Raw genomic sequence first — 13398 nt, 5'->3', positions numbered from 1 at the left:
ATTTTATCAATAGAGTTGTCAAGAAATTGTGTTAGCTAAAAAATGTTAAGTGTTTGGTGACACATTATAATAAGTATTTTTTATAATTAAATTATTTTTTAATTTATTTTGTAACAATATTTTTGTAAACATTTATATTACTAATTAATATCATTTAATTGGATATTATCATATTTGATAATAACAACTTTATTAAGTAATAAGTGTAATTATCTTTATAAAAAATAAAAATGATATAATTAACTAATGAAAAAGAATTACCTAAAATATTCGACCTCTGGTCACAGCACAATTTTAAAAACTCCAAGTTATATATAACTTAATTCAAACACTCTAAATTTGGTAATTATTATAACTTAATTCAAACATTCTAAATTTAGTAATTTAATGATTACAAAACGTAATATTTTAAAATAAAAATAATTCTAAACAATAAAGAAGCAATCCAAACGGGCAGCTGCACACAATGATCCAAAAAAAAAACTTTCGCACGAGAGATTCTGATCTTAATTTTATTTTCTCGCTATGTTTGGCAAAGGACTATTTGTTTTAAGCTTCTTGTTGTCGTTGTTTGTCAGGGTAAAAAAATAATAAATTTGGAAGACGGATGGTAATAGATTAGTACGGGGCCTATGAAACACAGGAGACAAAAAGGAAAGTAAATTAGTACTCCCTCTGCCCTATTATAATTGTCTAATTTCAACGTTTTTAAGACAATAATTTTTATAATACTTTATTAGATTAGTAAAAGATGCATTTTTACCTTCTCTAAAAAATAGTGTATGAAAAGTTGCATAATGACAGATTTATTATTAGTAGTATGAAAAAAATATTTTTAATGGGGTTTACTTATTTTGAAATTTTAATTAGTTTAATCTTTTAGGGGTAAATTGGAAATGTAATAAAAAGTAATGTATTGATTTTTGAAATGTGACAATTAAAATGAGATAGCGAAAAATAAGATAATGGATTATTAATATGAGACGGATGGAGTAATATTTTTCGTTATTCCCAAACAAAACATAGATGTTTTTTTGGTATGCGAATAAAAATGATATAAACAAAATGTGTGGTGATACTTAGGCAGCAGATTAGAAAGATTTGTTAGGCAAAATCTACAAATTAATATGACAATTAAATTGTCCCACTACCATGTCTATTAAAACAAAATTATCCTTATATTGCCTTCTCATATTCATTCTTCCTTTTTTGTTTTATAAATTTTATCATAACATTATCTCTCTAGATATATGTATAATAATATAATATAATTTTCTAAAAAGAAATCATCAGAATATATATATATATATATATATATATAGAATATACATTTTTAAAAAGAAATCATCAGAATATATATATATGTGTATATATATAGATTCAGAAGCATACTGCAATTCAATCCCCATAATTTTGTTTTTAAAATGTTATCAAAACGCTAGAAAATAATTCTTGCAAATTGTTAAATATACTATTTTAATTGGTCAATTATGCAACAAATAATGAAATGAAACTCTCCATTTAGTTATATTTGGTATAAATAATCAATTAAAAATTATTCGGTTAGGCAATTCACTATAAGAGTATCTCTACTCATATGCAAAATTTCGCAACAACATAAATAAATAAATAACAAGTTTTTAAAATTTTCACCATAACTCAAAAAAAAAAAAGTGGTGCGTGGGGCGACCTGACGGGATAATAGAAAATAAAACCCTCATCACCAAGTACCGTAAAAGTGATATATTTGTGTATTTGAATGTGCAAAAAATTGCTCACCTTATTAGGAAAGTTTATTTTTTACACTTTAATAGAATCCTTTACATTTATGCTATTCTTCTATTTATAGAAGTGTATTCTTATCATAAAAATCCTTTGTTCTTTCTAAACCTTCAAATAATATGGGCTTCATTTCCTCTCAATGGGCTTGATCTTCACTTGAGCTGATCTCTTGGTCCAAAAGGGCCTTTCTCTTGGTCAGAACAGGCCTTGAATGAGTGTGAGCGGGCTGAAGATTGCTGGGCTTCCTTATTTACTGGAGGGCCGGGCTGGACCTGCTCAGTGAGATTTTATGCCCCTTCCGTATTAAAAATCAATGATGACAATGAAGAAAAGAGTGAAAAAAGAAAATAAATAATGATTTGACTATAGGATATAAATGGATGATGAGAGATGTTATTAGTAATTGAGATTCTTTGGTAATTGAGATTATGTAAGGATAGCTTTATGTTTAAAATTTTATCCTGTTTTAGTATAACTATGGCTTGAGTTACACGAACACGAACATTTGGTGCATATATCATTTTCCAAACAAAATTTCAGCTTACTTTTTTCTCCATATTTTATATTTTCTACCATTTTCTTTTAATTTTTACCTTCAAAAGTCAAAACTGCAAATGATGGTTTAATTGACTGGCCTCCGGACAATAATAATAAAATAAATTACTATAACAATGAAAATACTATGCACACACTTCCAAAACCAATGGACAAAAATGAAGAATTTTTTTTTAAAAAACAATTTTTAAAATTTTGAAGTGGGGTGGGTGAGGTGGCCCTATTAATGCTTCATTCTTATATTTATGTAAAATTGAATGATGAGAAGGTCCTTTAATATCAATTAAAAGATGTATATTTTTATAAAATTGAATAACAAGAAGGCCCTTTAACATCAATCAAAATAATAGTTGGTATATTTTGCAGTGTTGTATCACAATAGACAAATCTCAACTGACACACTTGTAAAGACTGGTACTGCATCACAAGGCTCGTCTCATCCTCCGTATCACAATTCCAAACAAAATTTGTTGTTTACTCTCTTTATATATATTATATAAACATTATTATCATTTGTAGTGTTTTCCCTGTAGAAAGAAAGAGTGGATTTAATTGTTACCATTTCTTTTTTCCCCTTGAAGAAATGGTCTTCGTCGTCCAACCTATTGAATTTTGATACAGAGACATGCAAGTTTGCGGTTCACTTCAAAAGACCCTTTGACTAATGGACAATCCAAGCGAGTTTATGAAGCTCTCTTTGATGCCATTTACAGGTGTACATATAACACTTGCTACTCATGTGAGCAAAACTAAAAAATAATTTTGAAAAAATGTCAAAAGCACATCACTGTCATAGTCAACCCAAAATCATAACCCATCACCTTAATGTCATCTTGGTCGTTTTTTTTTTTTTTTGGCCTGGCAAACATGACAAGAATACATTACTTACAGAGTACATGACAAACAAGACACTAGAACATACAATGGTGGCACTCTGTCCACACACCATGGTGACCATCAGTCCAATATTTGACAGATAGGCCCACAACTAACATCACACATCACGACAGGACAAATAAGGACGATGGAACAACGCACATAGCCGAAACAGTATATCGCCGGCATGTTGCCATCCCTGTAAGCTCCACCATCAGGAACACCATCTGCAACATAGAATCCCCACCAAGTATAACAAGAAGCAACAAAGATCCACATCGAATATGCACAAGTCTGTCCAGAAATTCTGGCAACGTCCATCCACGATCGAAAGGCAATGCCTATCGGCGGAAACCCAACTCTGATTGAGGAATAAATGGCCGGCAAACAAGCAACAGCCTTATGTCTACGAATCAACATAACATAGGTCTTGAAACACCAGATCGGAGGAAGCCTAGACATCTCCTTTGCAAGATTGAAGAACTTCAGCCGCCAGATGTACCCAAAAAGCCGTGGATGATGAGCAAGGAAACGCCGCCGACACCAGTACAGAAAAAGCAAATCCAACCTCACCAACAAAAAACACAAAACAAACATGAGAATTAAACAGTAAACAAAGGAAAAAAGATCAATACCCGGATCAAAAGGAAAGATCAGGATAAATCGGGTATCGATTAAGGCACAAAGCCCCAAAGTTACAAGCCTCCATTTGCTCCACCGGCTAGACAACGTCCAAGAGCGATGGACAGAAGAAGAGTGGGAATCCATCACTGACAAACCACACCGTCTTGGGGACGACCCCAAACTCTGATTAACAGAAGACCTCGACATAGCGAGGAACACGTTGAAACTCAATTCAACAGCTCTCACGAAATCTCCCTCGCCCTTTGAAATCATGGAATCGCTAGAGCGCTGAAGCGTGATGTGGATGAGAAAGACGCACCGGCGAAACCACACTCTCTGATGGGAAATAAGAAAGGTGGCACGCAAAACGAGAACAATATGTCAAGTCACCTCAAACCTCAAAAATACAATACGAGTCTAAAAATCCTAACCCTGCATCAGGTCCACTAAAATACCGAGAAAAGAATTATCGAGACTAAAAGCTCTAATGATACTATATCAAGTTCCTTCAAATCTCAAAAGATTTAGAGCTTGAATCTAAAACATTATATTAAGTTAGAGCATCCCCAATGCGAGGGTTGCTTTACATTCTACACTTTGTAAAAGTGTAGTGCCACGTTAACACAATTGCTGACGTGACTTTACACTTGTTTTGAAGATTTTAAAGAGCTATTATGCACCATTATTTGTATTCTATTTATTATATATAATCACTTTTTATTATTTTATATACACAATTACACCACATGTGATACCCCCGAATTTCCGAATGCGGGTTGGCTAGGCCCATGCCCGAATACCCGAGGATATCAAAACAAATTGATAATAAACGAACACATAGTACAAAAGAATAAACAAGAATAAATAAAATGCTGACAAGAAACTAAAATGATAATCTAATAATAAACCTCATAATATATTTCCATTAATTAATAAACTCTTCTGATACAACTGATCCTCCAAAATACAACTCGGGAATCTATACTGTGTGGACCCCTAGAAAATCCAAACTAAACAAATGACAGTAATCTAAAACAGGAAACTGAATCATAAATGAACTCCTATGTAGCATCGGAAGAATGAAGTAGACTGATCCCCGCTCAGCACGAACAACCTCTACTCGTGACGAGCACCTAAAAAATAATGATGGGTCAGGCCCACAAACAAGTTCTACTCTATTACAGTCCAAGCAGAAATTCGATACACGTATACATCCTAGTCAATCCAACAGTAACTAGTAGTCCGTATATATATATATATATATATATATATATATATATACACACACACACACACACTAAAGGAACCTCACTAGACTATAAGGTTGTCTTAATCTGAATAGTAGGCAACACGCAAAGTCATTCAACTTGTTCAGCTGACCTGACTTGAATATAAGTAGGACTTAACATTTTAGTTAATCTATTCCCTTATATAATAAATTAATCCTCCATAAGTTATTCAACTTGTTCAGCTGACTTGACTTGAATATAAGTAGGACTTAACATTTTAGTTAATCCATTCCCTTATATAAAATAGGTAGGACTTAACTGATAAGTTAATCCGTCCCTAGAATGCCACCATCCCATACCGGTGCATTAAACCACATAATATAACAATTGATGTAACGATTAAGGAAATACATCAAATAATCCAGAAATAACTATGATAATATGATATCAAGTTATCACAAAATAGGAATGACTTATTATTTATTTAAGCTTCCTATATCATATGTCCTACACAAACTGAATCTTATATATGATGATATTTTATTATACCGTCAAATAAGCATTCTCCGTATCCAATTCATCCTACACATTTAATCTCAATTGCTTAAACATATTAAAAGATTAAATTCATTCGTTTGTTTAAAACATTCAAATAGCAAGCATCATTATGATTGAGTCTATTTAAATTTATTTAAACCCAAACTTAGTTCCTATTTAATGTTCAGGAATCTTAGGCATGTTTCTACGTTCCATCATTCCACAGATATGAAAAAATACATAATGTAAACATATAAAAATTCACACCGGAAATCAAATCAAAATCATGCATTTATCAATTCATAACACAAGAGCAGATATGAACCAATTTCATAAAATCTATGTTCTAATCCAATTAAACATGCATAATTATTCAATTTTATGTGTTTAATAAATCCTGAAATTTCTTAGGCATGCATAGAAACACGAATCAAAGGGAAAGAGATAGAAGAAGAACTTGCCTTAAACTTTCGGATCGAAAGTTAAACTTCTTCTTCCTTGATCTTCTCTCTACAGAGTTTTTCTCCTCCTTCCTTCCTTCTCTAACTCTCTCTCTCTAGAATATATCACGTGAATATTTCTAACACCTTTTTACAACCTGTAGGTATATATTTATAGTCTAAATAAAATAACCCTAACTCTTTTCCCAATCCAAGTCAACTTAAAAAAAATAAAAAATTAAAAAGGTAAGTAAAATATGTTACGTATATAATTTATGAATATCTTTATTAAATAAATAAATTATACACATCCCATTATTTATTAATGGATTATCTAATAATACTCAAGTTACCATAATATTATAAAGTAACTTAAAATATAACACGTATCAAATCTATGTATATTTTTATTATTTAAATATAAAACATATACATCAGATTAAATATTACTACCCAAGTTACCATAAAAGTAATTAATAAATTACTTTCCCTTTTATATATATTAAAAAGGTAAGTAAAATATATTACGTATATAATTTATGTATATGTTTATTAAATAAATAAATTATAAACATTCCATTATTTATTAATAGATTATCCAATAATACTTAAGTTACCATAATATTATAAAGTAACTTGAAACATAACACGTATCAAATCTATGTATATTTTTATTATTTAAATATAAAATATATACATCAGATTAAATATTACTACCCAAGTTACCATAAAAGTAATTAATAAATTACTTTCCTTTTTATATATGTATATAATATATATCTATATATATACATACACAACTATTCACGGGTAATAATCCATACACATCCAACCTCCTATCCAAGTAGTCCATGGGACCCAATTGGTTGGCCAATTACCACTAACCATAACCATAAAAGAAAAATAAAATAAAATAATAAAAGAAACGAAAACATTTAATTTACAATTAATCAAAATACCATTTAAGTACGTAATCTAATTAAACAATTAACACATAGACAAATACAAATAATACATAGACACATAATCAAATAATCAAGTAATACCTAATTCAATTAAACACATAAACAATTAGTCAAATAATCAATTAAATAATTAAAAATATAATTAAAACAAATAAATAAATACCGAGACTATCCTTTTAAAATTAGGGGTATTACACCACACTACACCACACTATCACTTTTCCATTTTATATACACAATATCCACCCAAAACTTTTTAGGTCTGTTAGACGCTACTCAGTTCTACACATTTGGAGTAACAAGTGTAGAATGTGTGGTGGGGACTGCAAGTGTACAATGCTCACATGAGAAACATTGGTTCGCTACAGAGTCAGATATTGTACAAATAAAGCATGCGCTGGGATACTCTTAGCATCTCAATAAAACCAAAAACCAGAAGGACCTATCCCTTCGATCGTTAGGTCACCTCAATCCTCGATAAGACAATTCTAGAGTCTAAAAACCCTAATATCACATTTGATCATCCCAAACCTAGAGAGGATTAGAGCTTGAGTTTGAAACCCTAACATTGTGTTATGTCCCTTAACACCTCGAGGGAACAAACTGACCCTGCATTAATGATACCAAGATAAATGATTAGGTCAAAAAAAGAAACCTCAACTAAAGCACCATCCTGAAAAAACATTCAAGGTCTCTGTAAACAACCTCAAAGAGAAACTATTTATTGTGCCGAAAGGCACAGGTAGGACCCCTTGCAAATATACATGAATTTATTATGTGAGACTTAGACAACGATTTGACCAAAGGGAATATGATCTAGTAACTTCGGGGTGAGTAAACAAGTTTACTCGTAAAAAATGAGCATGTATCGACTCGATTTCTTTATAGATTTTTACATTTACTACCATGGTCATGAAACAACCAATTGAGGATTCGTGATAAAAACACTTGTAATCATTTTTAACGATCAACGTTTAACTATCGTCACTATCAAATAGTCAAATGATTTAATGTCGCATTAATCATTTAATGTACTGTTGTCCAACAATTAAGCAGATGTAAGAGAGATTTGACCCATAGCCATAACAAGGACAAATAGAATAATCATAACCGAGGACTTTAAGCACCAAACAATATCCCAACTAAGTCTGGATCCTCTACGTATTACTAAAAAAATCTAAAACTATAAATACCAGTATCGTTGAGCATTAAAGGGCTATAACTTCAGCAACCACAAACCCCCCATAACTAAAATGTATTTACTCATTGTGGTATGCAAGAAACAGTCCTACATTCAATGTTAATTCCCTCTGGCTTATTTGCTTCTTCTCCATATAAGCTCCTTAGATCTCTCCACTTGTGTTTGATATCCCCATATATAGTTTATCTCCGTTCCAGTAAAGGATCCGTACACCATCCTAACTCCAAATAACTCCTTATTTTGACAATGTCGGTTGTATCTTTGTTCAATTGCCATTGCCATAGAAAACCCATTTAGTCAAAGTAAGCTTCGTGGAGTTCCAAAATTAAGGCAATGTATAGGGGAAAACATGTTGTGCAACGGATTAAAAATTAATCTATATATGTTTTAACCATTATCACAATGTAATGTGCCCGTTTAAATGAAGTTTGTCATTAAATGATATAAATCAAGTTAATTAAAGTGAGATCGGTAAAAGGATCCGAACACCACATAACTAATTAATCGGAGTAAAACAAATAAAATAAACGAAAATTTACTAATTTCCTATTGAGTTAATAGTGTTAACAAATTGTGTAAAAATTTGTCATCTTCAACTACTATATACATGACACATCATCGCTTTAAGCGGACTTGGTATCTTGTATTATACAAGGTTCAAGTAATTAGTTACATGTTGAATTGTGTGTATACAAAATTGTTTTTTTTTTTGTTTTTATTATTACATTATTATTTTTTTATCTTTTTTATTTTATAAAAAAGAAAAATTCTAGTAGATGAAATGAATCTTACACTACACGTGTTAAAATCTAATTAATTGGTGATGGGAAAATAATTCTTTATTATATTTTTCTCCCTAAGAGTACAAACCCAGAAACATCCCCTTGCACGAAACGAGCATCGTTTTTTCACTCTCTCTCTCTCTCTCTCTCTCTCTCAAATAAACTCCAATATTTCACGCATTCAAACAGGGTGTCACGGAGAACTTGTTCAAATCAAAGCACTCAGACCAGGTATGCTCTCTTTCTCCCTCTCTCGAATAGTTATTTTCATTGAATACGCCTATCGATCATATTAGGATACTCCGTACAATATATATTTATAGAGAGAGAGATGAATTGGTTCTGGATAAAATTTTTATGTGTGTGTATATATGGTATTTGTTAGGGTTCAATAATGTCTCTGAAATTGGACGGAATAGACCTGAACTCGGAAGTTTCCGTTGAACGGGACAACGAGGTCTATGGGGTTAATGCATCAGAATTAGCACTCACTCCCAACGTTTCTGTGACTGAAACCCTAACGGAGCGTCCTGGGGTGGATGGGTGTTCGGTCGAAGGAGTGAGTGGTGGTATTAGGGTTTCAAGGGAAGTGAAGGGCTCGGTGGAGGCATTCCATGCGGTTGATCGGAGTTTGATCCGCGAAGGAATAGTTAGTGGATTGGTTGGTGAGGGTTTTGAGGGAAGAAATGAATCTGTAGATAAAGAGAACGATTGGGAATCGGATAGAGGGAATGATGGGAAAGGGGCTGATGCTTTGCTGATGCCGGTTACTGGTGTTCCAGAGTGTGAAGGAGCTATTGCCAAGGGCAAAATTGCTGAAGATGATAATGGGGTTGTTTTGGGTTTGAAGAATGATGCTAGGAGTAATGATGCTGCTTGTGAGAATTTATTGTGTTCCCAGAAAAACGGAGTCAACGAGAATTTTAGTACATTTTTGGTGGAACCAGTTGTAGATAGACGTGGGGAGAATATTTCAGCAAGAGCTGACGAAGCTAAAGTAGCTGATACTGGTGATTCGTTGTATAAAGGAGATGAAAATGTGACAGCTTATGGTTCAGTTGCTGTTGATGAATTATTGTCAATTCTAGAAATGCAAACCAACACACGGATTGATACAGATGAGAATCAAGTTATTGGAATTCGTGATTCTGAAGCAAAAGTTTTCCAGCATACTGTAGATCAGTCTGATACAATCGGCCTTTTAGATTTAAATTTGCAGATCGATGGGGATGGGAACCAGAAATCCGGAAACGTGATCAGCAAGGAAAGAACTAAGTTTAATGAGTTTTCAGGTGACGTTGATATACCTTTTTCGGCTTGCTCAGCAGATGAACTAAGTTTAAATGATGGGGTTGGTTTAAATGAAAACCAAGATGTAGTAAATACAGAACACGTGACAGATGTTGAACAGCTGCAAGACATTGAGAAGAAAAATGATAGACCCGCTGATTTGAAATCAGAGTTTTACAGGAAAGGGTGTCGAACTGAAAAAGAAGGTGAATTTTATGCGTCTGATCTTGTGTGGGGCAAGGTACGAAGCCATCCTTGGTGGCCTGGGCAGATTTTCGATCCTTCAGATTCATCAGAAAAGGCAAGGAAATACCACAAGAAGGATGGTTTTCTGATAGCTTATTTTGGGGACCAGACATTTGCTTGGAATGAAGCATCACGGATAAAGCCATTTCGGTCACATTTCACCCAAATGGAGAAGCAGAGCACCATGGAAACATTTTGTCATGCTGTGGGTTGTGCTTTGGATGAGGTTTCCAGACGGGTGGAGTTTGGACTGGCATGTTCATGCTTGTCAGAGGAGGTGTATTCTAAAATCAAATCCCAGATTATTGTTAATGCTGGTATTCGGGAAGAATCAAGTCTAAGAGATGGTGGCGATGAATTTTCAAGTTTGGATTCTTTTAATCCTGTTAATCTTGTGCAGTATTTGAAAGAATTAGCACCAACACCATATAGTGGAACTGATCGACTTGAATTTGTGATTGCACGTGCCCAACTTTTGGCTTTGAACCGTCATAAAGGTTTTTATCAGCTGCCTGAATTTAAAATGCTTGGTGGGTTGTTGGAGAACGATGTTAACATTCTCTCATCAGGGGAAAGCGAGGATTCAGATGAAGTGGTTGAGGATTCTGTTCCAGGATCCAAGGACAACGAGCTAGTTCCTTCTGGAAAAGGAAAATCGATTAAAGGTAATTCTTCTCGTAAGCGTAAACAAATCTCTGTAGATGTTATGTACCCAAGCAAAAAAGAGAAAAGCATATCGGACTTGATGTCTGGGAGCCACACAAAATTTTCAAATGACGAGAATAAGCCTAAAAGGAAAGCTGGCAGGAAGTCAATATCATCTTCTGGTAAGAAACGGAAGGCAGTTGAATCCATATCTGATGACACGACACCGAACACCAGGAAGAGTCTTTTGTCAGCAGGTACTAGTAGGCCGTTTCGAAGAATTGGAGAAAGCATACGCAAGGCTGCAAGAGAGCTAGATGTGTCAAGTCCAATCTTCAAGCATGGTTCAGAGAGAACTAGTGGGGAAAAAGGAAGCAATGAAAAACCTCCCAAGCCTCATTTAAGTGTTCCACCACACAGTTCCAAGGAATCCAAGAGAAGAAAGGTCATTCCTGCAGAGAACCCTCCTCCTGATGAGATGCTCTCACAGCTCTATTTGGTTGCGAAAGATCCTTTGAAAAGGTGCAGCTTCTTAATTCAAGCAGTTGGTTTTTTCTCTGATTTTAGGAATTCATTGTGCCTACAGAATTCCAATTCACAAAAACAAAAAAAGTCGACAGGGAATGCATCAGGTGAGCAGACTGGGAAACAGTCATCTAAGTCAGAGACTACTGAAACATTTGGGTTTGAGGGTATGGAAGACTCTTATTGGACTGACAGGATTGTCCAAAATAGCAATGAAGAGCAAGTATTATTCGAACCTGAGACTCCAAATGGTAAGAGTATTTGTGCTGTTGAAACAGATGCGCCTCTTCAGTCAAGTCTGAAATCTGATTCTAAACAGGGAATTACCATTATGAATCATGAGTCGGGGGTGGGGAAACCAGCGGGTCACATGGATGGGAAATTTGAGCAACAAAACTCTCCGACTGCACTAGTACTGAACTTTATGGATTTGGATGCCGTTCCTTCAGAAAAAAATCTGAATAAGATATTTAGCCGCTATGGACCTTTGAATGAATTGGAGACTGAAGTGCTGAAGAAGAGCAGCCGTGCTAAAGTGGTTTTTAAGAGACGTTCTGATGCTGAAACTGCTTTCAGTAGTGCCGGTAAATTCAGCATTTTTGGGCCTTCACTTGTTAGTTACCGCCTTAACTATTCACCTACACCGCGTAAAACTCCTACCTCCGCAAGAAAGGGGAGAAGAAATGACGATTCAACATCTGTGGCAGGCAATGAAGGTTGATGATTGATGCAGATATGCAGATCAGTTTTGATGTTGATCATTATGCACCTATTTCCATTTTTCATCTACTTGAGAAATCCATGTTTCCCTTGGGTGGAGTCTGGTAGGGGTACAATTGATTGCAAATAGGTAGGATCAAGCATTTGAATTAGATATCTATTTAGGACAGTACTAGAATGTCAACTGTCAATTTAATCAATATTGTTAACCATGTTTTTGCATGTCGCAAGTAAGAACATGAAATTATCAGTTGATTAGGTGCATTTGTGAACTCTTATGTTGCCTAACAGATTTTGTACTCTGTTTGACTGGGACCTGTCAAGAGCTTAGTTACCTTTTTCACAGATAAAAAGTTTAGATGTTGCTGCACATTGGGACCAGTAATTTAGATTTTATGCAGCATGAAATCGAGGCATGCACGCGATTCAGTTTGCTTTTTTTTTTTTTTTTGATCTTTTCTGATTATAAAGTACAGGAGGAATTACATCAATGGAGCCGTCAAATTTTGTGGCATTGCCTATTTATTAGAAGAGAACTGTCAGTGACGGTTGCAGCTGTGGCCGGCCTCTCAGCTGCTAAATGAGGTGGGTTCCATTTACAGTTGCCATGCACCGGCATTTCTCTTATCAAAATATGCTTAATAATTCACAAGTTTCTGAAGTTTTTTTTCCTTCTTCCAATAGACACTTGTATTCACATGTAATCCATTTTGGTCCTAATCAATCTATTTGCGATGCAGAACTTTTTTTGATGAGTTAATTTTAGTGTGGCTGGTTTTCTAATGGTCATGGTCTTGTTATTAGAATTTATATGGTCAGTGGCCTTTGTATTCTTTATTTGGTGTTGATATGATGAATATTGCATATCAACTGGTTATGTCTTGTTATGAGAATTTTATTTCAAACAGGTTTTGCTATTTGTACAGTACCTAGAATTTATATGGTCAGTCGCCTTTGTATGCTTTATTTGATATTGGTGTT

The 13398-nt window shown here is 34.0% G+C and overlaps 1 protein-coding gene across 1 annotated transcript; it reads left to right on the top strand.

Annotated features, from left to right (window-relative positions):
* The first annotated feature begins 9096 nt into the window (after window positions 1-9096).
* LOC132293456 (PWWP domain-containing protein 5-like) lies at window positions 9097-13324 on the top strand. The gene is made up of 2 exons (XM_059790949.1): window positions 9097-9222; window positions 9377-13324. Exon 2 carries the CDS (start codon window positions 9386-9388, stop codon window positions 12416-12418), a length of 3033 nt encoding a protein of 1010 aa, XP_059646932.1. The 5' UTR covers window positions 9097-9222; window positions 9377-9385; the 3' UTR covers window positions 12419-13324.
* Window positions 13325-13398: the final 74 nt, after the last annotated feature.

Source organism: Cornus florida, unplaced genomic scaffold, assembly GCF_030987335.1.
Source record: "Cornus florida cultivar Cherokee Brave unplaced genomic scaffold, ASM3098733v1 CherokeeBrave_3.0.0_Hap2_Chr02, whole genome shotgun sequence".
Taxonomy (NCBI): Eukaryota; Viridiplantae; Streptophyta; class Magnoliopsida; order Cornales; family Cornaceae; genus Cornus; species Cornus florida.
The sequence above is the reverse complement of the archived record's forward strand: the minus strand, read 5'-3'. Positions and strand labels throughout refer to the sequence as shown.

Bases quoted from the DNA above. Each gene is read 5' to 3' on its own strand.
- LOC132293456 (XM_059790949.1), top strand. From the start codon at position 9,386: ATGTCTCTGAAATTGGACGGAATAGACCTGAACTCGGAAGTTTCCGTT.